This window comes from Scomber scombrus, chromosome 3 (assembly GCF_963691925.1).
Source record: "Scomber scombrus chromosome 3, fScoSco1.1, whole genome shotgun sequence".
In the NCBI taxonomy this organism is placed as follows: domain Eukaryota; kingdom Metazoa; phylum Chordata; class Actinopteri; order Scombriformes; family Scombridae; genus Scomber; species Scomber scombrus.
The window spans coordinates 12,632,021-12,658,185 of record NC_084972.1 but is presented as its reverse complement, the minus strand read 5'-3'; the positions used below and the strand labels follow the sequence as shown (position 1 = coordinate 12,658,185).

The following is a 26,165-nucleotide window of genomic DNA, read 5'->3' as shown; positions in this document are numbered from 1 at the left end:
GATTGTGATTAAGATGTTGCTCAACATCGATTGGCCAAGAAAGCTGGAGTGGGGCAGGTGGTGGTGTCTGCGTATGAAAGGCGTTTTGGGGTCTGACCGGTTATCCCTACGTCAGTGCGTTTTACTGTATCTACCTGAGCAGGAAGACTTGACACGAGACAGTACTGGTAAACAGGTAAGTGTTTCATGCTGGCTAATGTGTTTTATCCTTTTAAAATAATGGCGGATCATCTATAGGCTATTTGGTCTTTTGTAGAAGAGTTAAGCGCCTGAGACTACGTGTTGCGCATGAAATAATAGGCATATACTTATGAATAACATGTAGGTAGATGAAATGCATAATGAAACAAATCTTATTCAAATAAATCAAGTCGATGTCCTGAGGCAGAGTCGCACTAACAAGAGAAAACGGATGAATTATGATGAAGAAAATTGTCTGGAAATCGAAACTTAACTTTAAAGTAAACACTTCCCGGAAACATTTATTGCCCTTTATTGGACTCGTTAGGAAACATGTTGCTGCAACTGAAATTAGCCATTTTCAGGGCACAAAACTTGATGCAATCTTGGTCTGTGTACACTTTGGTCATTTTTTAATTGAATTTATGTTTCATTTTATGGAGATTTTACATGCATTCTGTATGGCTTCCTTGCGCGTGGGCTACTGTGCCTCGTCATGCACAGTTGTCTTGGTAACTTCCCCAGTTTCCTCTGCAACTTCAAGAAAAATGGACAATGTTTATATTCTACAATGCCGTATCTACTATTGGGGATACTCAGGTCATGTCCTCGTGTATTTAGGTAATGTCCTCATGCATTGGGTGAGTGGGTGAGGGTGGAGGGCAATTTGGGGTAGTTTACATTCAGTTAAAATGTAACACTTGGAGGATATTTTATACACTGAATACTGGACTCATTGTATTTAATGCACATTACTTTAAGTCCAAAAGATAATATTTGATTGGATTTTCATGTTGGGAAATGAAATTCACATAAAATCACACCGTTGACTGAATTAATTTAAATTTAAAAGTCTCTTTTCCATAGTCCTGGCTATGGCCCTGATATTAGCCGTTCTTTTAAACCTTACAAAATGTATGCCATTCATAGTCATATTCATTATGTCACAGGTAACAAATGGTTTAAACTATATTGTTAAAGTCTTACCCTGAATTGTCTGTTGCAGGGCCTGTAGCCTAATAATGTCAGCAAGTGAGACTAAAACAAAGAACCATCCAGCAGCCTTGGCTCGAGAGCTCACCTGCCCCATCTGCTTGCAGCTCTTCTCTGAGCCTGTTTCTCTGCCCTGTGGTCATGTGTACTGTTTTGCTTGCATTCGAACTATGGGAGAAGGCCTCGACCAACACAGCTGCCCTGAGTGCCAGGCAGAATACCAGGGAACCAAAGACATTGTGAAAAGCTTAAACATGTGCAGCATAATTGAGACCTACAAAGCCACTGCAGGGAATGTCAACCCCTCCGCAAACCTTCTTGATGTTAGTTATGAAATTGAGAGTGATCCTTTTATGGATGAATCAAACATGAACTATCACCAGGACATAGCAGCAGCTGGAGTGAATCAGGAGGAGACCTCAGGGTGTAAGGGAAATGGCTTTCAAATTGGGTGTGGATCTTCTTTGGATCAAGAACAAGGCAGTGGAAAAAGCAAGGTGGAACTGGAGGAACCTAAATTCAGACTGGCCTCTCAAATCACAGAGTTGACCCTCAAGTTGGAGATGGCAGAGAGTGTGTTGAAGAAAGAGAGGGAAATGGAAGTTGATGTGACTGCTGCTAATGCTCAGCAAAGAGAAAAGGCATCAAAGCTTTTAGGGCAGATAATGGATTTGTCACAGAGCTACAGTGCACAGGTGACACAGCTGATTGAAGAAGAGCTTCATCCAGGCGAGGCCAGTATATGCAGCCGAGTCAGTAGAGCTTCTGAGCTGACAAAGCAGCTGAGGCAGGCTGTGCTCAGAGCCGAGTCTCTTCTGACTGAGGAAGACAAGACTGCATTTACTGACGATCTTCAAAGTCTACAACCACTAATTGTGGAGTTGATGGCAAAACCCATGGAAGAAGAGGAAGACCATGTGGAATCCAAAGTAAACCCAGCTCGAGCCTGTCCCAAGCTGGAACACATGAATGCTGAGCTGAGGGAGAGGCTTGGAGAGATTCAGCGCTCCCTTCGAAACACCTTCAACCCTTCAGAGGTGACATTTGACCCAGAAACAGCCCACCCCAACCTGATCCTCTCAGCGGACTTGAAGACAGTGACTTTCAGCTCTAACAAACAGCCATACCCATCTTCTCCTCAGAGGTTCATCAACTTCTTCCAGGTCCTAAGCACCCAGAGCTTCTATGAAGGCGATCACTGCTGGGAGGTGGAGCTTGAAGTCGCTCCATGGATCATTGGAATTTGCTACAGTGGGAAGCTAGCACGCGCTGGGCTGCCCTCTGCTTTGGAAAGCAGCCGGAGCTCCTGGTGCCTGATGTGGTTCGACAATCGTCTGACAGCCTTTGAGCAGGGTCACGATGTGCCACTGAGGAGGACCACAGTATCACGCAGGCTAGAGATCCAGCTGAGCTTCAAGACCCACAGGCTGAGCTTTTACAATATAAGCCCCAACAGTGGGAAAACCCATGTGTACACGTTTAAGGCTAACCTGACTGAACCAGTACACCTGGCCTACAGGATGATGACAGGGCACCCCAAAGCACGTGTCACTATCTATTCATAATCATTTTTGCCTTGCACTTTGGGCGCTTTGTGTGATAATGTAGGACTGCTTTGTAAGTCTACACAGGCAAAGAAAACATAAATGTGAATAAATGACTTACTGCAGTGTGCATTAAATGTAGTGCTCAAAATGCTGTGCCCAGAAATATTATTCTATTGATGTTTAAACAAAGTAAAATAAACAAACATTGATGAATATTCTGTTTTAGCATGTTTTCTACTTCCATCTGACAAATAAATGGTTCATATTGTATTTTCATTCATATCATTATCAACATATTTACAATAGTGGAAATTAACTAAGTACATTCACTCAAACACTGTACTTAAGTATAATTTTGAGGTACTTTTGTACTTTACATGAATATTTCTTGAATTGAATATTTCCATTTGATGCTACTTTATAATTCCACTGCACTACATTTCAGAGGGAAATATTATACTTTCCACTCCACTATATTTATCTGACAGCTTTAGTTATTTTTCAGATGAAGATTTGACACAATGGAAAATTTAACAAGCTATTAAAATATTAATCAATCAATCTTTATTTATTTATATAGCGCCAAATCACAACAAAAGTCATCTCAAGGCAATTTACATATAGAGCAGGTCTAGACCGTACTTTTACAATTACAACACATTGTTGAAGATGAAACCAGTGGTTTCCAACCTTTTTTTGGCGTCTTTGAAAAAGCAGTGTGTAGTCTGGGTCACATTTCAGATGTATATGAGTTGTTAACAGTTCAACCACCAGCTCCAACTTCTCACATGGTTTAATTTCAATACATGTTCAAATGACCCAATATTTCACAACAATTGGAGAAATAGTCCAAAAACTGAAAAACAAATTTGTGAATCAAAACTGTTTTTTGTTCTTTCCTCTCCCATTAATCATCTCATGACCCCTCAGATTTATATGGTTACCCTATGGGGTGCCCTAACCCCTAGGTTGGGAACCACTAATCTAAAGTAGCTAACTGTATATTATGTATAGTTCGAACTAGCTCCACCTGCAGAAGCAATAAAAAATATAAAAAATAAATAGAACAGAAAGAATTGAATGGTAAAATGGATATTGCTATGGTAGTTAGGTGCATGATTGTCCATGCATGTTAGAATAGAGATTACTAAATACTGATACTTGAATAATCTACATGAAGTATATATATTAGAATGGCAGCATATACAGACAGTACCCCCAGATGATCAAAATAAAAATCTGAAATACAACAGATGTGATGGACAGTGGAATAAATAAAATAAAAAACAAGTCCAAGTGAGCGTTCTGTCCTCACTATCAGAGTAGTCCCCACTCCCGACACAGAGGAGACATATAGTCAAATGGCTTATGATTAAGAATTGTTTATAGTCTTTTAGTCTATTTTTTATTTTGTTTGTTTTGATGTTTAAAATAAATGTTTGTCTTCATTTTATGTTGTTGTTTCACAAACCCAAGGACGCTTTACATGGGGGGGGGGGGGGGGGGGGGGGGACTTATACTTGTAGTTAAGTGTACATTTGTTATATTGGTGCTTCTTGGTGCATATTTATTATATAACATTGGAGATGTCACTCAGAAGGAAAAAACAATTACGTCACACCGTCATCTCGCGAGACTTGCTCTGCTTGTTTGGGGAGATGTCAGCTGACCACTGGGGAAATTTGTTACCGAAACTGTCCAGCAGCAGCAAAGCCATGTCCCGAATTAGTGACCTATTTATTGATCGATTTCAGTGTGTATGACAGCGCCTGAAAGCATGCGCTAAATTTATATTTATTCCAAAACATTTTACAGCAGTTGTGCCCGTGAATTTGAGTCCTCTGAATCGGTAAGTCGCTCATTTTTACCAACTGAAGTTGTCTGTGCGTCAGCTCGGCGTCATTGCACTTGCACTGGTATCACGTTTGTTTTGATGCTAACCTGAGGAAGTCGGCTTTTAAGCTGTGGTACCCAATTTAAACTGGCCCTGTTTACAATTAGCATAATCACTATTACAGTTTTTGTTTCTAATGGAAGCTCAGAGAATAATGATAATATAACCCATCTTTCGACGTCAGCTAGCGAGCTATAGCTTAATTAGCAGCGTCAGCTAGCAGTTATCTGAAATTGATCTTTAACCGAAAGCGTTATGATAAACCATATAAAGGGAGTATACACCAGGCTGCCTTATAATTAACTAACCTATCTGCCCATAAACATTTTCAGCCAACTCTAGTAAGGAAGCTTTTAAAACGGACCTCTTGCCATTTGTTGTAGTTTATTCTAAACAAGTTAGGTACTATTTCTGTTTACTGAAGAAGCATAAGTAAATGGTAACAGGATTAGAGTAGTTTTTACATTTAGTAGCATTTAAACTTACCTCCACACATGGCTGATATAGTAACCAATCTTGTTACGTAATATTTGCCTTGAAGTGGAGGACGCTGTCAGTGCCTGTCTGGTGCAACGAAACAACCGTTTTTACCGTGTCCTAAATCTCTGTTTCTGAAGTGGGTTTTGTAGTGCTTGTATTGACGATGTGTTGGATCTAGCATACTATCACCTATAGTAGGCTCTCATACAGGATTCAATAACTTTCTGTGTAACCAAAGGTACTTCCCTTTCACAAAGTAGACTTCAGATTCTCTAAGAAAGAGAAGTAAAATATCTTCCTCAGCTATTGAAGAATCAGTTTCAATTAGTATCTGACATTAAATGAGAATTTGTTTTCAGGTACTGACACCATGCTAGCCACAGTGACTGCTGTGGTGAGGTTTGCTCAATACAATGGCAGCATTTCACCTACACCACTGGAGAACACATCAGCATTCTCGACTTGGCAAACTGATACTGAAGCCAACATCACCAAGGTTCACAAATGTCTACAAGTTCTGTATGAGGACGTTGGAGAATCCAGGTAATCAGTGGTATAGAATAGATTGTTGATACATACAAGAGTCAGTTTTGTAATCCATGTATAGCAGTGCCATGTTTATATAAATAAACAAAAGTAAAGCTGTACAGATTACACAAAAATATCTTTAGTAGGGCTGGGAAATATATTGATTCTATATTTTGATATTGTGATATGAGACTAGATGTCGTTCTAGATTTTGGATACTGTCATATTCAGATATGGAATAATTGTTGTCTTTTCCTGGTTTTAAAAGCTGCATTACAAAGTGATGTCATTTTCTGAACGTACAACACTGTCTAGCTGTTCGCCTTTACACACTTAGTCATTATCTCCTCATTACTGATGATTATTTATGAAAAATCTCAGTGTAAATATTTTGTGAAAGTACTGGTTGTCTTCCCTACAGTGTTGTTACACTATCATTATCAAGGTATTTGTTCAAAACAATCATGATATTTAATTTTCTTCATATCACCCAGCCCTAATCTGTTGATTTATAATTATATTCACCTTCACATCCATCTCTCTGTTTTAGGGTGCGGTTCTGGGATATTCTACTGCTCATCCCTAATGTGGCCTTCTTTGTATTCCTGATGTGGAAGCTGCCTTCAGCCAGGGCAAAGATTCGACTCACCTCTAGCCCCATTTTCATCACTTTCTACTTGCTGGTAGGGCACAAACTACACTACACTGTTTAAGCATTTAAAACTAATTATAACCCCATTGATCTCTGAACTGGTAGAATAAAACTTCAAAGCTCTTAAGATTTCACTGCAGTAATGATCACTTAAAGGCTGTAGGGACGATACACCTGTTAATACCTTTCACTTTAATTTTTTGTCTTAAAGCAAAGACAAACTAACATACATGTATATATATGATGAGATTTTTTTTGTACTTGTTTATTGCTCTGCTTTATAATCTGTTCTGTCTCTGTGTGTGCTCAATCTCAAAAATGTACTGCGTCTGTCTGTTTTGGTTACCATTCCAGTTGTGGTAACCTAACAACAAACAAACAAACTTTAATACCCATTAATTTTTCTTGAAGGAGAGCAAACCTTCTCTGTGATGCATTGCAAGGTTGTTTGTCTCTCTTTGTTAATCAGTGCATTGTCACTGTCTGCTGTACTTCCCCTGTAATTCTACTGTAGGAAATAGTAGGATTTCCTGAAGGCATAATGTTTTATATACTCTTAGCATGCTCTGTGTTTTTTTCAGGTTTTTGTTGTAGCAGCGGTTGGAATCACTCGGGCCATAGTGTCTATGACTGTCAGTGCATCCAGTGCCGCCACCATCATTGACAAAGTAAGAAACATTTTGTAACACAAATGGCAGTTGGGTTGTTGTAAACTTTAAATTGTAACTTGAGGGCAAAAGCAATGTGATCCAAACATATTGACCACCAAAATTCAGAACTTGCTATTTAATATAAATTAATTAAGAGGTATTTTAATACACAACATACAACAACAAGTTATTAGTAATTTATGGTGGTGTTTAAATGTTTGTTTACATATGTAATGTATGATCTGGCAGAGGCCATATTCTGTCCCTGATTAGTCTTTTATTAAGTACTACCCAGACAGCCTGATATGAGCTTCACTGCTTTACGAGACTTTCATGTCTAAGAAGAAAGGCATGGCTGACATTCTTCACATACCAGACAGATCCCCACAGACTTCACAGTGATGGACCGACTGTTCCCTTAGCTTACTGACATGGCTGCACCGTTGAAGGAAAACATACAAATGATTATATAACGCTCTGGAGTGTGACCTGACTTTTAAAGTTATACATATGTTTTTGGTCAATATGTGTTACAACACAGCTGGTCGATTCTGCCACAGTGGATTCTCATGATGTTTATCTTCTCTTTAGGTGCTGTGGGAAATCACCCGTTTCTTCTTGCTGGCCATTGAGCTCAGTGTTATCATTTTGGGACTGGCTTTCAGTAAGTTTGCTGTACTGGTTTCAGTTCTCATTTACAGTATATGTTTGTCAGTGTGGTCTGTTTTCACATGACGCATCTGTTTCAAATGTTATTAGGTCATCTGGAGAGCAAGTCCAGTATAAAGCGTGTGCTGGCTATTACTGCTGTGCTGGCTCTGGCCTACTCCATCACTCAGGTAATGACAGATGGCAATGATTTAAATAATAACTTAAATATTGTAAAGACTGTTAGATATACGACATGGACAAAAAAAGTAGAAAATGTTGCAAATGTGTTTGAACTTGATATTGTGTTATTCTAGGGCACACTAGAGATCCTGTATCCAGACAGTCACCTGTCTGCTGAGGACTTCAACATCTACGGTCACGGAGGACGGCACTTCTGGTTGGCCAGCTCCTGCTTCTTCTTTCTGGTCAGTAAGCATTAGCTAAAGTATACCAATTTTGTTTCCCCCCCAGCCCTCCTCTGCCTCTGATTGGCTAGTACTCATTGCCTCTATTGGTTGGGTTGGTTAGGTTTTGGCATGAGGAGTGAGATTGGTTATAATTTGGGTAAGAATATCCAGGTAAGCCAATCAGAGGCAGAGGAGGGTGGATCATGACTTCATCATCCTGGGAAAAACAAATAGATTACAGTTGATAAAGAATAACATAAAACTCATACTTGACAAATAACCAATCACTGATGACTGATGTTTGAATGTCAATGAAATCCTTTTTTTTTTTTTTAATAGGTGTACTCTTTGATTGTGATCTTGCCCAAAACTCCACTAAGGGAGAGGATATCTCTGCCATGTAAGTTTCAAGATTTCAGAAATGAGATCATAATAAGTAAAAACATGATGATGCCATATAATTGTCCATTAATCTTTGTTTTGCTTCCTCTGTGCAGCTAAGAGGAGTTTCTATGTATACGCTGCCATACTGTCTTTACTGAACTTTGTCCAGGGCCTGGGCAGTTCTCTGCTGTGTGCTGGAATTATAGAGGGACTCTGGTCAGTATAATCCTCATAACAACAGTCTATAGCAGCAATAATGTGCATATTTATCACAGAACTGTGGCTATAATGTGTTTTTCATGAATATTGAGTAAATAAATCCTCCCATAGGATTATTGTTGGAGGAAAAAAATAATGTTAAATACGACTTTTACATTCAGAGAAGCTTTGGCTGTAAAGCATTTGGTTGTGCTGCACAATCTTAGAAAACTGCTCTGGATTTGGAGCTGAGTGGCTCTTTTTTAAACCTCCTTGTAATTGCATTTTTTGGCTGAATTGCAAAAAGGGGGATGACTCACTGTCTTGGTGGGTGCAATGAAGTTCAATTAGGTTTAGGGTGGGAAGAGGATGAGAATATAACAGATGTTTCATATGGGGACAAACTGTCCCTTGAGCAGAAACCTATTGATTATGCTTTATGTATCTACAGAAGCTGATAATCTCCATATGCTCTGTACACAGTGTGTGATTGTTTTGTCTTTTCTGAACCAGCTGTGTGGATGTCACCACCTTCCTGTACTTCTCCGCCTTTGCTCCACTCATTTACGTCACATTCCTCAAAGGCTTTTTTGGGTATGTAAGACGAATCATACAAAATATAAAGAATATATTTGAAACATTTTTTAACCCCATCTCCTTATTTATTTCGTTATGTCCTTTTCTCCCACAGTTCAGAACCCAAGATCCTGTTCTCCTACAAGTCACAGGTGGATGAGCCAGATGAAAGTGACGTTCACCTTCCCCCAACTGTTGCTACAACTCTTGGTCGCAAGGAGCTGACTGACCAGGGTCTGTACTACTCCTCCACCCAGATTGATGGGTCTGGTCCTGGCAACGCTGGTATGGTTGGAGCATACCTAGATGATGTTGCCTCCGGACCCTATGGGTCCAGCAGCATTAACAGCATTGAAGCTGACCGCTGGAGACCTGTCAACGCATGAATCCTTGTAGAGGAGGATGGAAGAAGAGAGATGGTTATGCAGGCTAGATTTTTACGTGTGTGTGTGTGTGTGTGTGTGTGTGTGTGTGTGTGTGTGTGTGTGTGTGTGTGTGTGTGTGTGTGTGTGTGTGTGTGTGTGTGTGTGTGTGTGTGTGTGTGTGTGTGTGTGTGTGTGTGAAGGTAGTGTTTTGGGCAGGATGGGGATTGGAGGAGATGCTCAAAAAAGAAATCCAAAACAAAGGAGTTGGACACAGAGGAAAGATAAACTTGGTCTTTGTATGAGGCCAGGATAAGTTTAGAAGTGGACACATAAGGAGAGACCTTTTCTAGCCAATTATCTGGAGAACTGTGAATTTAGCAACTGCCTTTGTAACACTGTCGCCAGAGTGCACTGCTGCTGTAGCTCCACACTAGGAGTACTGTTCCTCACCGTGGCCCCTACAGACTTCATTGATCTGGTTTCACTCTTTAATGTGGGAGAGCTTGCTGACTTGTCTTTACACGTTTTCTGTCATTCCGACTTCCAGCATCAATTGTCAATGATGAAATTTTAGCCCCATTTTAAGTATCCAAATCTTTAAAATCTAACATTGTTTCATTTTGATGACAACGTAACAGCTGTACATTCCCCCTGAAGGCTTTGAGTAACAGCATCTCAACAGACTTTATCTGCTGCTTTGTATTAGATTTGTGACTCTGCTGGTTAATCAGTTTGTACTGAGTCACTGTGCCTCTTAATAGAGGGCAAGAACTTGTGCTAATTCATTTTGATGGGTATAATTTGTCTTCTGAAAAAAGTGTTGTCCCTCTTGTTAACAAGTAAAAGGCTTGAGTGTGATGTGTGTTACTGCAATTATGAAAAGGAAGTTCCTTGGAAAGACATTCCATGTTTAGGATCACAAAATCATCTATTGGCTCTCTCCTGACACATACGAATAATTCTTCTATCTCGGTCATAAGCTATTTACTAGTAATTTATTTCCTCTTTTTATTTAATTATGGCTTTTTCTTTAATTTGTTATTACCTGATTAATCATTCCTCCTACTGAAAATGTGATTTGAACAACAATATGCAGAGACCTTTTATGTGTATTCCAAATTAGACATGCCCTCATTTCATATTTACCTTTGTTTCTAGTTCAGTTTCTTCTTGCTGCAAATGGTTGCCATAACAAATTTCAGCTTTTAATTTGCTGCTAACTTGTGTTTGTTTTTTTATTTTGGTGTTCAGAGTTTTCACAAATGCTTTTGTTAAGTCATGAAAAATGGACCATAAAAAAAAAACAGTGCTCAGTTTTAATGCATCAAATGATGATATTGATTTACTTTTATCGTATAAAAATCAGTTTTACGCTTGGGTTTTTAGCTTCATCGTTCAACTCCTGAAAATCAGTTCTTATCATACCTCAGGGTGTTACAACAGATTCATAATTCACATCACATTCACTTATACCTACCATGGAAATATTACATGGTGTATTTTCCCCTGGAAATTCTATACATTTGGAAGAATCACTCTATTTAAGCAAGTAGTATTCATGTATAGTGGTAACCTGTATGTGGGGAATATACTGCAAGGTAACATTTATTGTTTCATCATTATAAAGATGACAACACAGTATTTGCCTGACTGTGAATATTTTATATTCAGATCTGAGTGTGGGTGAACACTGCCGTATTACTTGCAACTAGAGTAGAGATTTGAAAATCAGTTTGCAGTTTCATGACATGAGTTGCCAAGGAGCATTGTTATGGATTTACTGTCTATTCTCTTGATACACAAGATGTTGAATGGTGAAATCATTTTGCAAATGATGCATAAATTGCCTTTTTATTTAAGTGCATTGATTGTATAATATTGAGGCCCTATTAATGCGATGTGCTGAGCATTTCATGACATACAGAATAAACCATAGACATACCTGTTTCTCTGAGGGTTGTGTGTTTTGGGGATGGGAGTAGATGCCACATCATGGTGTATTTTGGTACTACATTTCTACTTGATAGCTACATTCAGGGCTTTTTCTTATACAACACATTTCATTACCATTCTTAAATATCCAGGATTCATGTTTTTCTGTAGCGATAATTTAGAAAACTTTACAAGTAGATAATTCATAATGGCCAGACTACAACTCCACTACAATTCCCATGAACCCTTTCACCACTCACGATAAACTACACAGTGTCATTGGATGTGAATTATTCTATCAAACCAATAAGATTTGAGGATACTGCAGCGTCAGAGTGACCTTTATTGGAGTATTTTGACCACCGGTAGCTGTGGTGGCGGCGACTCCAGCTCACGAATGTCTCCCTGTCACAAGACAAGACAGGGTTTTAATCATTGTTTCTAATCAAGTGTGAGACAGCAGCTGGTCAACATGGGAGCAAATGGCAGCACGGCGAGGAAAGTGTCATTCGGGCTGGACGAAAACGAGAAGGTCACAGTAATTGAAGGAGTGAAGGTAGATATAAAGCAACGTTATCGTTTTATTTTGACAATTCAGAGACAAAGTTTGAATTATTTTATTAGACATGACGACTAAGGCTAATAATGGTTAGCTAGTAGGGGGTTTTGCGGTGGTGTCGGGTGCGCTGAAAAGCTGACAGGTCCCGTGTCCTCAAATGAACCCGGTCATGTCCCCCATTAAATGCAAGTTGCCATAATGCAGTGTAGCTACACTCTTATCCTGTAACATTGACATGCAGGCGAAATGTCCCCAGGCGCTAAATGTTAGCAAGATCAACTATATCAACTACTATACAAGGGGGCTAGAAAACTTAAGACAGTTTCATATGCACAATTAGCAAGTGTGTCCACTGGCAACTCTCCCAGAGTCGGATAAATAACAATGTAACAATATTTTTTGTTTCATTTAGGCATATTCTGTTTTATCCTACTATTCAGGGAGGTCAGGCACTGCTGTACAGCAGCACATCTGGAGCTGATAGACAAGTAAGGGACTTGCTTAAGGACACTTCTGCAGGCTGGTTGATAAACTCTTAAACCAGTTAACTTTTATGTGATGCTTGCCAAGGCACACAGCTGTCCTGTATGAACACCAGGGAGCTTGCATGTGTGTGTTTAAGTGTTCATTCCCACATTCCTGTTCAGCTTTCAGAGGATGTTCTCCGGCGGATGAGGGAATCTCAGGGGTTTGACAGCGCCAAGCCACCGAAATCTAAGCCGGACAGTCACAAACCAAGTACGTCCCACTCAAAGACGTTTCCTTTCTGTCAGTAAACATGTCCTCATACAGTGTAGGGGCTGATTAGAATAGTATTAAGGGTAAAGGTCAGTAGTGCTGCTGTGTGTCTTTTTCAGATTGTTAATTATAAATCACACAGAATATAGTGTATATAAATTTGCAGTATGTGAACACATTTATTTGAATATGTTTTTTAAATATTTAATATTATTTTTATTTTAAATATTCAATCAGTTGCAGAGAGTGTGTGTTTAGCGCTTCCTTAATGTATTGCTCAAATATATTAGCTCGTATTGTATTTTCCCTTTATTTTCCCTTTTAGTAATTATATAAAGTGGTTTTTTAAAGTGGTCTTATGTACATTGTTGTATTGGTACATAATAATATACATAAGATGTGCCATTTTTGGCGACTTACAGTAGATATATTTGCAAGTCATTCCCACAAGGAACCTGATTGGCCAGCGCTTATAAAACCTTCATCTATGTGTAACCATTTGTTGCTCTTGCTGCTCCGTTTTCAAACTGATCCACTGTATGATGAAGTGTGCTCTGTTGTGAGTGCTAATAGTACTGATGTTTATCCCATTTGATTTTCAGTTCCAATACCAACAGGATCCTCCTCTACAGAAATACAGGAGGAACTGCGCAAAGAGTAAGTGCTCATAATGTCAAGGTTTGATGTGTGTATTTCGGAACATAGTAAACCCTTTAGAAATAAACTCACTTTCCCTTTTTGTTGAATTCTATCTATATTTGGGGAGAGATCTGCTATAATTTGGCATGTAGTTTGTATTTTGATTTTTTAATAAAAGCTTGTCAGTCCTGGCTCACTTGGAATTTGACGCTTTCCTGAGATTCCAATTAACTTTATTCCAACTTCAGTTTGGTAAATATTAGAGTGCAAAAACATGACCATAACATTGGTTTTCATATATCAAAGGGGGGAGCCTTCTGTGTTGACACAGTCAACTTATAGCCAGTGAAAGTGACAGACACTTGATGCTCATGTGCAGTGTTTATAGGGAACGTATACATGCAGAGTGACCTGTCAGCACTGCCCCTGTTGATTTACTCTGTCTGTCTGTATAGACTGCTGCTAAGCTACTGGAATGCTCATATACTATGCTCAACCTCTACAGATAGTGATCCACTCTCACCACAATGCTGTTTCCTGAGACTATGTTTGGCATTATATACAATATTATTATCGTTTGATCAGTGTTATTAGTACCAAACCTCTGCAATGTAATCCATTATTAATGTAGGTTTATAGAGTTACACATATAGTCTCCTGGCCAATATTTCAGAAGTATTTAAGGCAACCTAATAAATAGTAGTAGCAATTAGTACTCTCTTTGTGAACCTGATAACTGTGAAAATGTGTTGAGAATATGTGACAGTGTCTATGGTAATGTCTTTGGCCTTATTTTATAATGTTTTGGGATCAAATTATATTGACTTAATTTAAAACTTCTATAGTTGTTTTTTTCATGACAATACCAAACCTGATTTGGTTTCAATGTGATACTTAAATTAGACTCAACACAACAATTTATTAATCAAGTGTGTTATGACTGCCATATTCACCATCCTCTTTCAGTCTTTTAGTCAACAGTTGTAGAGTTGCAAATGTATACATTTTGTTTTTGGCATTTCCACACTGTAACTACCATAATACTTTAGAAAAAAAATGGATCTGGTTACATGTGACTTCAAAGCCAATATTGACATTGACCTACAGAAAACTAATATCTCTCTGACGCAACTGGGTATATCTCTGTGATCAATAACTTGCATGTTTAGAAGACTTTCACTGGATAGATCAAGGGCCAAAGGTTAAATGAGTTCACATCTTGCTCCATTCCAAAGGTTAAAAAAGTTCTCATCTTCCTCTACTCCAGCTTTGAGCGTCAACAGGCGCTGGTGCAGGAGCAGTTGTCGAGACTGGCCCAGAGGGAGAGAGAGACTGCTGTCACCGCAGGCCTGGATGATCTGACCCCTGCCCTCCTCATCGAGAAAGGGAAGGCCCATGAAGAGCAAGCAAAGGTTAAGATGCTGGTAAGTCATGCTTTTGTGGGTTGGTACAAGGACTATTTGTGGGCCTGTACTTTATTGTACTGAATAGCCCCTGTCAGGGGACCCCCCTGAAACTAATGATTTGATGTCTTAATTTACACTTTGTCAAAACGGCACATCACCTGTTACACAGTAGTTGTATACCTTTTAAACAAAAAGTCCATAATGTGTGTATTCCCTCAAATTTATCAAAACAACAATTCATATTTACTTGTGTTCTTTCTCTCATTTTGTACGCTTGTATGCACTTCTTTTGACAGCATAACTTCACATACCTATCATTTGTGTGATCTTCTGTAGAAATGTATTTTACATAGACAGCATATCAGACACTTATTTCAGACATATTTTTGATTTTCAGACTTAGATATACTGTATATATACAAGTTGTATCTGTTGAGAGTAGGAGGCTATGTTTTACAACCAATGTATGACTTAATCACATCATTTGCCATAAACATTTTCGGATTATTTGTCAGAAGTGGTAGATTTCTTCTCCTCCAGAACCTTGTTGTATTGCTCAACAGTGCCCTCTCCTGTTTACACTTTTGAATGGCACCTTTTGTCTCAGGCGGTTGTTAATTTTCATAATTAGGATTTACAGCCATGGTATGTCTACTATTTGGGCAAATCAAGAACATTATTGTAAAAGCTGACCACCAAACATATGAGTGGAAGTTATTAAGATCTTCTAATTATGATTTTCTTCTTGCTATTTCAGTGTTTCCTGTCACATTTTTGCCCTTTTCAGTGATCACTCATGAAGCATAGCTTTTGCTTAGCAGATGCAATAGTCTGTTATATCTATTTTCTTTGCTTGCACTCAGTCTAGCCTTAAAGATGAGGTATCAAATATCATTATCAGTATACCAAAAAAGCCATGTTGACTCTGTATATTAAAGATATTCACAAGCGTCGTAGAAGACTACCATTGATTATATGAGTCTCTGCACTGACTAGATTATGTGACTGACGTGGGAACAACATACCGGTTAATGTGATGGGTGAAATGCGCAGTAGCTGCAGCTTACTAGAGCATGGAAACTACTGATGGTGCTCTCCTGTTGGATACACGTACAATCATTTATTCCAGCATGCTGTATGGATAATCACAGTATTCAATATTGGATGTAAGCAGGGACACGAACATCGCTGTCCTCTATTATTTTTACCACTCAATCAAAGACAGCATTTATATGCATTAAAAATCGTAATCTTACCAGCCTCTGCCTCTCAGCAGTAGCCTGGTGACTGAAACACCATGTAAACAAAATACTTGTAGATTGTTTTCTTGTATGCATGTAAATGTGGCAAGTGCATTCATTGTTTTCTGCATTTAGACCTTGTGTGATGGCTTTGTTTTGTTAGGACTGTAAAAATGTACTTGTTGCCACATACAGTGCTCCTATCAAAATTCAGAATTTAAACTGATAATAAATCCACCATCAGTGTAGTATGAAGGAGTGATAGAGAGGTGAAAAAGAGGGACATGACTGTTTCACCAAGCTTGACTCAATGAATGGATACTTTCCTAAGTGGCAATCATAAGCTGATAAATTGATCAGTTGTAGTCGTTATAGTCATTTTTAAAGCAGAAACTCCAAATATTTGATGGTTGAAGCTTTTCAAATTTGAGGATTTTAATCTTTTATATGAGATACATGATATCAACCTAGTATTTTGAGTATAGTATTTTGATTTTTCACTGTTGATCAGACAAAACAAGACATTTGAAGAAGTCACCATGAGCTCTACGAAATTATAATGGACTTTAAAAAAAAATTATTTTCTGACATTTTATGGATTGATTCTATTTGAATGAAAATAATAATTTGTTGCAGCCCTATAAGCATATGTACCTACTTGTTTGTTAACAAGTGTATGTAACCTTAGAGGGAGTGTGTCTCATGACACTGACATATATATATATTGATGAGCTGTGATCAATTGTCATCAATAATCTGTGATTCCCTCCTTGGTGTTTTTTCACTTGCTTTGTTCACTGCTTAAATGAAAGGCCGTGGATTTCCTACAACCCTGTCTCTGTGCCAGCCAGCCAGCCAGCCAGCCAGCCAGCTGTAATGAATACTAAAGGAAGCCGCTGGCTTACACTGATATAGGCTCCACACATTTAATGATGTTGGATCGCAAGAGAAACTTGACAGTCTTTCCTCACAGCCTTGTTTTCTACTTTTTGTGACATGACAAATCAATACAGTCTGTCATTGTGTGTTTAGATGTGTGGAGAAATGGGGAGACGCATTAAAGGTTTATTCTGTCTGTGGTTGAACAGAGCAGAAAATAAGTGTTGACCCAACTCTGTCACTGATGATGGGCGTGCTTGACAGGTTTCAGTGTCTTTTTGTCAACACTTGGATCAAAGGTTTCTCATATATCAGTGTTTGTGTGTATGCATACGCAGCTGAAAGGAAGTTTTGAGTTTAGTTGGGTGTGGGTGCAAAGAAGAGAATTTTGTCTTAAAAAGTTAAAAGAAGGGAGGGAGAAAGGTTTTTGCTCCTTTCAGGTGTTAATAAAATGTTCCCCTTTCTCACCTGCCCCCCTTCTTCGGTCTCACCTCTGACTTACTTTTTTCTGCTCAACTGTCTAAAGCATTCATATTTTTCCAGCTTGATTTTTCCCTTGTCTGAATTGTCACTTATACCTAACAAATCAAAGACAGAGCTGAAACCTAGGAAAGTTCACATCAAAGATGTGCATTTTTATGTTGCATTGCTTCAGCTTTTGAGGAGATTCAAAGTACCTGGGAATCTGATTCAAGAGCTCCTCCATTATCAAATCTCTCCGCTTAGCAGGTGGGCTTCCTTCTCTTCCATCGACCCTGTATCCACCGGCAACAGCGCAGCTGGGGGCTGAAAGAAAAAGCTCTCCCCCCTCCTCTCTTTCCTTTTTTACCTTTTAAACTCACCACTTTGAGTAGTTTAGAAGCTGCCTTATTTCCCAGAGGAGGAGACAGACACACAGAAAAAAAAACACACACACACACACACACACACACACACACACACACACACACACACACACACACACATACACACTGCTGTGACGCTATCCCAATACACAGACACATATATAGCGAGCATCACCCAGCCTATTTCCTCACATGCACTCTAGGCACCCCAGCATGGAGGCTGTGATTTAGTATTGGGGTGAGGAGGAGGTGAGCGAGGTGTGGACGCAACACCTGTCAGAAAGCTGAGCTGCTCCCCACACTGCCTCAGGCTGCCTGTCACAAACACTCACATTAGCCATTTACTCCTGCCTCACCGTCACTGCCACCACTGTGACTATTTATGTGCGTATACGTACGTACATGTATGTATCTGTAGATGTGCATACCTGCATCACAGGTGTTGATCACGGGTGTGTGTGTGTGTGTGTGTGTGTGTGGGCACATGTGTTGTAAGGGGTTGTCTGCTTGCAAAGTTAATTCACAGTTCAGTCAATCACATATTGTCTTAGAATTATGTGAATTGTATTTCTTAAATACTTTTGTACTGCAGTATAGTATATTGTTTGATACGAAATTCATTTTTGTTTTGTAACACCTGTTAGTGTTGTTCTCCCTTTTGCTGTATACTTTTTTCGTATTTTAAGAGTGCCTTCGTGTTGCTGAGTACTAGTGTGTACAATTACTGCAAAGGAGGTGTGGTTCAGACAGTATGCGTTGATAATCAATTTTTTGATTTTCCATAGTGATTGGCCAGGTATTTGTAATATAACTTTCCCAGTAAAGCACTTTGTTCAACAACTGCTTTACTCTATAAAAAATGTACTTTACAGGTGTTTAAATCATGGTAGATCAAAGTGCATTGACATCTATTTTCTCTTTCAGTCCTACTACACACTAAGCGTGTTCAATGCTGACCCGCACCAATCAGCTCCGTATTGGTAGTAATGGAGATGTGGTGCCCCCAAAATTACGAAGTTCTGAGAAATGGTCCAGACTTGTATTATCCACTTATCTCATTCATTCACAATATTTAATTACGTTTTCAGAGCTTGTATAAACACAGGCCGGGAAATGCGGCAACCTATGCACTCCGCCAGTGTTTTTATTTTCTGTAGTTATGCTTATTGAACGTCAAACTTCTCGGCCAACCTACAGACAGAAGCTTAAGTGTATATAACTATGTGTTATATAGTGTCATACTACCTTGTTCTGAGGGTATATTTAGTATATTTAACAGTTACACCTTGAGTGGAGACATGAAAGGGACGAGAAGTTACATTAACACCTAGTCTCTCTCCTCTCCTTTCTTTCATTAGCACCTCCTGTGTTTGTTGTCTTCCCCCAGCTATTCTCCCTGCCTCAGAGGTGTCATTGGTGCTGCAAATAAAATGGGATTAGAATGCACCAGCATTCAGTGCCAAACAACTCTCTCACACACACACACACACACACATATACACATACACATACACATACAGACAGACAATAACAAGCATCTGCTTTATTGACTTTCAGAAGCTTTCTAGGTGGGTGAGAAGAATAGACTTTAGTACCTGTGTGGGGGTTGCAGGTGAATGTTTGTAACCTGCCAGTTTACTGTATTTGAGTGTAGTCCTGTATATTAAAAGCTACTGTCTCATCCTGTCTCTAGAAACAGGAGAAAAATGAAAATACCAGTGGTGGACAGCGAAATCATAGCACCTAATAATAATTTTAATTCAGGTCAGGTGCGTACATTTAAATGAGAAAAATCTTAAAAGTACCTGTTAACATTAAAAAGACGCAGACATAAAAATATCAGATATTAAAACAGCTGTTGTGACTGTTGTTCTTTTGCATAAACTGCATATTTAAAGGCAAGCATCATTCAGAGCTTATAGTACATTGTGAGGGCTTACATTTATTTAGTGTTACAAACCTCAGAGTTCTTAATGAAAGTCTGTGTTGGGACATTGGTACATTTGTAATCTTTATCTGTTCAAATGTCATTTCAGCCCTTTCAGACATGCACCTTTTTACATAAAACTGATAGCAGTTTAATATATTGGGCTCATGTCCAACATAAGTAACTTTTATATGAAAGTCACAAGGTCTGACCTCGTATCACTTCTGAACACTTGCAACACAACGTAAGTGTGAATTGATTGCTGTTAGATTAGCATTAAGGTTAGAGCAGCTTGAAGCAAAACATCAGCATATCTTATGCACAGAAAAAATAAAATGTCTTTAATAAAGCAGAAAACAAAAGAGGTTAAATGGGCAATGCGCAAAAAACCCCACATACAACCACAATAATAACTAACTAGAATGAATTCCACACAGTATTTTTTCTATGTTCATTCATGCCAACTGCATCCATGCTGACGAATGAATAAATTAATATTTAGCAAAATGCTCTACACACAGCATGTGGGCTAATAGTAAATTAATGAGAGTCGCAACTAACAGCTTTATTGAACAGGCAGCAGAGTTTAACAACAGAACTTGAATAATGAAGAAGATGTACAAATATTATTATAATATTAATTATAATAATAATAATAGTATTAATAGAGCTAAAGATGGTCATTAATTAAGACTTCAACAGCAAAATAAGTTTTCAAATCCATCATTGGTACAACCTGTGAGTGATCTAAAAGCACTCCTTTTGCTAGATATCATAACATTTTTATTTAACATATTATCAAAGTTACCAGTTGTTTTTTTTACAGAGGGATCAAGCTGACACTTTCATCCAAATGGTCAAAATTTAACACAATGCAACAGTTTGAATACAAGATTTGCTTGTAACGAGCCATGCAACTGTAGACTGAACAGATTTTTTAATAATAAAAAAAAAAAAGAATCCTTATTGATTTATGTATGAATCCTTTATTTAACTGTAAATTACATCTTGATATGAGAATTTTGACGGTTATACAGTTTGAGCAGAAATGTGTGATGAGGGATGACGAGCCCATTTGGTCATTCCTGATGTCCTTCTGTCACACCTCCTCTTTCCTTTAACACCCAAGCCAGATTGTTGTGTGGGCAGATGACAGGAAATCAGGTACTTCTGTCATATTAGTGCTTATTTAATAGGAATTTGAAGTAAAAATATATGATTGCACAGAGTGAGGGGTGCTAATTACTTTGCTGAGTAGTCAGACACACCTCATTCCCATTTAAAACATGACATTTGACCATATTTTATTTGTGGCTACATTCTCTGGTCTGGGTTGGTATGTATTTTGAAGATTGATGATTTGTGACAATGTGAAAAGGAAACAGAGTAGTCCCTCAGTTGGTCACTAGATGGCATTGTTGAAGCATGTTTTGTTTGCTAGGAGATTAAAAAGCAGGATGGATGCGTGCTCTGCACAGAAACATGTGCTCCTGGGCAACATGTTCTCCCAGCATTTATTTCTCCTCCTCTGTCTCTCATCTTTCCATCCTTCTCTTCTCAACCCCTCAGTCCCTGTCCTTTGTGTGCGTGCGTGTGCGTGCGTGCGTGTGTTCGTGAGTGATGAGTCAGAGCAAAGCATTTGCCACTGTCCGAAAGAAAGATGATGAAAACCAGGGTGAAAAGCCCTACATTAATTTAAGTCAGACCTGAGATGACAAACACTCAGACCACAGCGGATGATGCCACACATGTTAACAGTATTGCCCTGCTTCTGCATGGCGACAACAAGAAATCACACTTGACTGCAGTAGAAACGGTGCATTTTGAACTGAATATGTAGCCTTTCAGTTACAAGATGTTCTCACTAACCAGCAGGCCCCCCTGCTGTCAAACTGTAAAAGACATTTGTTTGTGATCACAAAATATATTTGTCTGCAACAGATCTATTCTTTCAGCACATTACTAATTCCCTAACTGCTACTGATTACTTTAACCACAATTGTTTTCTTTAGTGTCCTTTATCTCCACAATTACATACAGTGTTGGCATTTCTAGATATTATTAAATCTGTTGCATGTTCAAAAGATGTCATCACATATCAAATCTGTTATGATTTGATGGTAAATACAACGTTACTAGCCCACCATCTCACCACTCCTCACTGAACCAGCCTGTGGTTACATCAGTCTGTCAACTCGGATCACTTCAGCTGCTTTGAGTGTTTGCTTTCTAGCACCAGACGGACATGTTGGTTCAGCTGTACTCAGTCAATCCCAAAATAATCTCTGGATGGATTTTTTCCCCTCTCATGGCCCAAGATGACAACATATATCTAAAATAAGAATCACAAGTCTGTTTGTTTTTCAGCAGATGATAAGACATCCATGCTGAGCAGATTATGAGGCAAAACAAATGGGACTGAAGACTTTAACATTGTGCTTTCATTCAGTGTCTGTGCATCATCCGTTATTTATTAGTTACAAGGAAATACAAACACACCAGTGCAGATGTGTTGGTATACTCAGGCAGGATCAGAATTAAAGGTCTGCGTCTTTATGGGAGCGTCTAGAGAGAGGAGTCATAGTCAACAATATAAAGTAGGCAGCGGCTGGAGCAGTGAGCATATGGAAGCATTAAGCCAGAGAGTGCAGAGAAAGACAAAGTCAGGAATGGGCTGAAGTAGCTGAAATGGAGAGAAAGGAGACTTGGAGTGTGGTAAAGTATTAGATTCAGATGTCTGAGTCTGTCAGCCAGCTGGCTAGATAGCCAGCACTGCTTGTTAGCCAAAGACAGAGGGTGAAGCAGGGAAAGTGAGGGAGAAGACAATTGGTGTCAGAATCCAGAACGGAGGGAGAGAAAGAGATTAATAAATACAAAGATGGATAAAGGTAAAAGAAAAGGATAGATACAGGTGTAGATATGGTAGCAGAGTGAGACAGGTTTACATTGAAACCGAGCGGGTGAACATTAACCTTCACCATAGTGATGGCTTTGATGTCTGCAAGTGTGACATACTGTGAAAGTACACACAGATATAAACTCAGAATTTCTTCCTCATAGGATCCGACAATCTAAAATACAACAGCAATTCAGACACACACATTCACACATGGCTAAACTGGTTGTTATCAGCTAGTGTAATCACAGACTTGACATCTTTTCTGCATGTTAAAGCAGTTAAGCCCTTTGTGCACGCTCGCACTCACTTGCACACATACGCACACATACACAGCGCTCCCCCATCGTCTCGAGCGGCGGTAATTGCTGACGAGCAGAGCGCTCACCGGCTGAGGAGATTTTGATCAGTGCGGAGCAGTGAGAGAGGAGGGAGCGCCTAGCACAAATCCTGTCGGTTCAAAGGACAAATGTGTAGGAGTGGAATACCACTCCCATCAGAGAGCAATCATGATGTAATGAGACAGCTGGACAAGACTTGTTATCCAGAGGCAAAGTAATGTTTCCCAGATGCTTGTTCTCAAATTGGGGAATGATGTTTCATGCTGGAACAATCAAAGTGTGGGTCTCACCCTCTATGCAAATTGTCAATCTATTAAAGTCGCATCAATCACAGACAAAATATAGTCAGTTGACAGTTGCTTCATCCTAGTTGTTAGAAGTTGATATTGAAATTTCAAGCAAAGTCCTGACCTGTCAAGAAAATCCAAATGACAAGTGTAGCCAAGTGAAACTGTAAACACGGTTCAAATCAGAACATTTCCTCAGTTCGTGTGTTCCTAATCAGACCTCAGTTTGAAATTAATAAGTGAAGAAGTAGGATCTCCAGATTTAAAAAGTTGAACTTAACAGAACTCAGCTTTATTTTAAGCTGAATGTAAAAAAAACAAAAACTAATTAGAGCAAATAAGTGGAGAAGACAGAAAATGCCTGTGGTTATTGTTTCTCCCCATCACACTCTCTCTTTCTCACTACTCTCCATGTTTTCTTCTTATCTTCTCTCATTTCCTCTATCCTCCGTTTTGTTATTCAACTGACATGTCTCTTTCACCATCTTCTATCTCTCTGTGTCACCCCTTCTCTCTATCTGTCTTTCCAGCAGGCTGTGGTGGGAAAGCAGGCTGATGAAGTGTTAATTCATTTAACCTCCTCCAGCTATGTGACGATAACACACATTTAATGAGCAAACAGCTAAGACTAACCAATTCATGCCTCTGGTTTCTACTGTAATGTGTGCACGTGTATGTGTGAGTTTGTGTTTTTGTGAATGCATGCAGGTGCGTAAATCACCCACAGGTGTTAGTGTGATGATTCATGCATATGTATTTAAACTGATGTCCTGTTTTTCTGATCGAGTATGTGCATTTGGAGTGTATGTGGTAAACCTGCAGTTTGGAATTGTTTCCCCCCATTTATTGGTAGTGAGAGTAACTACACAAACACTGTAGACGTCATCACTGCAGTCCCTTGACACTTTTTACATGAGCCGGTCGCCACCTCATGATGCAACGTGGTTGGGGTACGCTAAGGACATTCAACCCCGCTTGACCAAATCAAAGCAAAGCAATCATTGTTGGTTTACGTAAAACGCATCACTACCAGTGCGTGCAATTCACTACAGACACCAGATTAAAAACTCTGGTATTCTGTGAAATACAAAGATCTAGGCTTAATGGCAGTAGCTTAAATGTAACAGACACACACACACTCAACCTTTAAATTTCAATATCTTTTCTTTCAGGCTTCTCAGATGTGAAGATTTTTGAAATAGGTGTACATTTAATATCTTTGCATTTTGGGCTGATGGTTAGACAAATGAAGCAATTTGACAATGTCACCTCAACAATGAATTAATTAATCAAAGAAATAATCAAAATATGAATCAATTATTATGTCAAAGTGTAGCTTACTTGAAACAGGACAGGTGAAGAATGACACTTGTGGTGTTGACACACACATTGTCAATGGGTAAAAGGATAGTGGTATGTCATGACGTATGGATGTACATACTCCAGTGATGATGATGAGCTTTAAGACCCCAAACAGTCTTTGGGTTTACATACAAATCAGTAGATGCTGGTGTTTAGTTGAACGTCATACACTGCTGGGGTGTGTTGCCCTCTATTGTCTGTTTCTCCTTTTGTCTCTATGATTGTGAGCAAGAGCAGTTTTGTTGTTATATGTGTATGCCTCCACGCCTGAAAGGAATTTCTTCAAATTTTTTCCAATTTAAGAATTTGGTAGTCAAAGGTCACTGTGACCTGACAAAAAACTTTTTTTGCCATAACACACAAATTAAGACACTACTTATGACAATATTTAAAAAAAATACACTGAATATCTTACATTCATTTAAAGTCTTCAACACAAATAGGAGTCTGCAGAAGGGCTTAGGAAAATGGCATTTTGATGCTAAAACATACATACATATTTGAATTCTTGGATTTCAATACATATGGAACACTAATGAGAAAAAGAAACTAAATATAATGGACCGGCCCTGAAGTATCTCTCTGTCCAACTACAATCTATTTTGTCCATTATCAAAGTGATACTGTAATGTACTAGAGATTATTGAATGCCACCGTGTGCATGCATGCACACTTCACTAACGATTGCTCAGTGTGCTCATAGGCCAAATCCACACAAAAACTTTGGAGTTTTAGCCGAACATCAGGATCAACTAAACAAGAGCTGGGGTGAAGCACTCAACTGTACCATTGGCATGTGTTACTGGCACACATGATAAATGTGCTCACCGTTCTTCTTCTCATAGAGATATGAGAGGAAGAAATGAATTAGTAAATGATTTTCTCCTCTGTGCGTATGGTTGTCTTTCTCACTTTCTCTGTCTCTTTCTCCCTGATTAAAAAGCCAGATCAGGAGTTTGACTGCACAAACTGTGTCTGCTAGTGACATTCTCTAGCTTAATCCTCATTTTAGCCCTCATCTCTCTCTCTCTCTCTCTCTCTCTCTCTCTCTCTCTGTCTCTCTCTCTCTCTCTCTCTCTCTCTCTCTCTCTCTCTCTCTCTCTCTCTCTCTCTCTCCTCTCTCTCTCTCTCTCTCTCTCTCTCTCTCTCTCTCTCTCTCCTCTCCTGACTCCAAGTAGAAAACCACACCAAAATCTTTTCTCCCCAAACACATAGATTTATTCAAATGTACTACTATTTGCATAATTCAGTATTTACATAATTGATTTCCAAGGAAGCATTTCTTGCCATATGAGGTGGTGTTGGAGACCAAAGGGTCTCATCTTGTCACTCACGCACGCACAGTCGTAGTGTTCTCTCTCCACCTCACACACACACACACACACACACACACACACACACACACACACACACACACACACACACACACACACAGAATCATGTTTTCCATTTCCATTGAAGTTTCAAGTCTAAATGAAGCATGAAGCGTTGCCAAGCGGGTGCATCTGGTGACCCTCATGGTAAAACCACAGCAAACATGATTCGGCTAGGCATTTCAAATTAAATATACTGAGATCCATTAAGTCTGTCCGTGTGTGTGTTTAAAAA

The 26,165-nt window shown here is 39.0% G+C and overlaps 3 protein-coding genes across 5 annotated transcripts in view; all 3 read left to right on the top strand.

The window, feature by feature from the left end:
* Window positions 1-41: 41 nt before the first annotated feature.
* On the top strand, window positions 42-2,904 carry trim107 (tripartite motif containing 107). The gene is made up of 2 exons (XM_062415665.1): window positions 42-175; window positions 1,187-2,904. The coding sequence occupies exon 2, from the start codon at window positions 1,203-1,205 to the stop codon at window positions 2,736-2,738; it is 1,536 nt and encodes a 511-aa protein (XP_062271649.1). The 5' UTR covers window positions 42-175; window positions 1,187-1,202; the 3' UTR covers window positions 2,739-2,904.
* Window positions 2,905-4,414: 1,510 nt separating this feature from the next.
* tpra1 (transmembrane protein, adipocyte asscociated 1) lies at window positions 4,415-11,452 on the top strand. 2 transcript variants are annotated; one of them, XM_062415667.1, is made up of 12 exons: window positions 4,415-4,569; window positions 5,454-5,637; window positions 6,173-6,305; window positions 6,856-6,942; window positions 7,516-7,588; window positions 7,684-7,763; window positions 7,890-8,000; window positions 8,322-8,382; window positions 8,480-8,582; window positions 9,078-9,158; window positions 9,256-9,625; window positions 9,706-11,452. In XM_062415667.1, the coding sequence occupies exons 2-11, from the start codon at window positions 5,465-5,467 to the stop codon at window positions 9,524-9,526; spliced, it is 1,173 nt and encodes a 390-aa protein (XP_062271651.1). In that variant the 5' UTR covers window positions 4,415-4,569; window positions 5,454-5,464; the 3' UTR covers window positions 9,527-9,625; window positions 9,706-11,452. The 2 variants fall into 2 exon arrangements, with proteins under 2 accessions (XP_062271651.1, XP_062271650.1); XM_062415666.1 differs by having other exon boundaries at window positions 9,256-9,633.
* A 304-nt stretch (window positions 11,453-11,756) lies between these two features.
* Window positions 11,757-26,165, top strand: part of LOC133978205 (MICOS complex subunit mic25a-like) — a 49,413-nt gene continuing 35,004 nt past the window's right edge. Inside the window, exons 1-5 of one of the 2 annotated variants that reach the window (XM_062416587.1) lie at window positions 11,757-11,993; window positions 12,437-12,484; window positions 12,644-12,734; window positions 13,337-13,391; window positions 14,641-14,797. In XM_062416587.1, the coding sequence (XP_062272571.1) occupies window positions 11,910-11,993; window positions 12,437-12,484; window positions 12,644-12,734; window positions 13,337-13,391; window positions 14,641-14,797 (435 nt within the window). In that variant the 5' untranslated portion in view covers window positions 11,757-11,909. The remainder of the gene's footprint in view (window positions 11,994-12,436; window positions 12,485-12,643; window positions 12,735-13,336; window positions 13,392-14,640; window positions 14,798-26,165) is intronic. The other variant, XM_062416588.1, reaches the window with a different exon arrangement.

Excerpts from the sequence above, each read along its gene's own strand:
- tpra1 (XM_062415667.1), top strand. The coding sequence starts at position 5,465 with ATGCTAGCCACAGTGACTGCTGTGGTGAGGTTTGCTCAATACAATGGC. Across the intron at positions 5,638-6,172 it reads GAGGACGTTGGAGAATCCAG|GGTGCGGTTCTGGGATATTC; the intron begins GTAATCAGTGGT and ends TCTCTGTTTTAG. Across the intron at positions 8,583-9,077 it reads GGAATTATAGAGGGACTCTG|CTGTGTGGATGTCACCACCT; the intron begins GTCAGTATAATC and ends TTTCTGAACCAG.
- trim107 (XM_062415665.1), top strand. The coding sequence starts at position 1,203 with ATGTCAGCAAGTGAGACTAAAACAAAGAACCATCCAGCAGCCTTGGCT.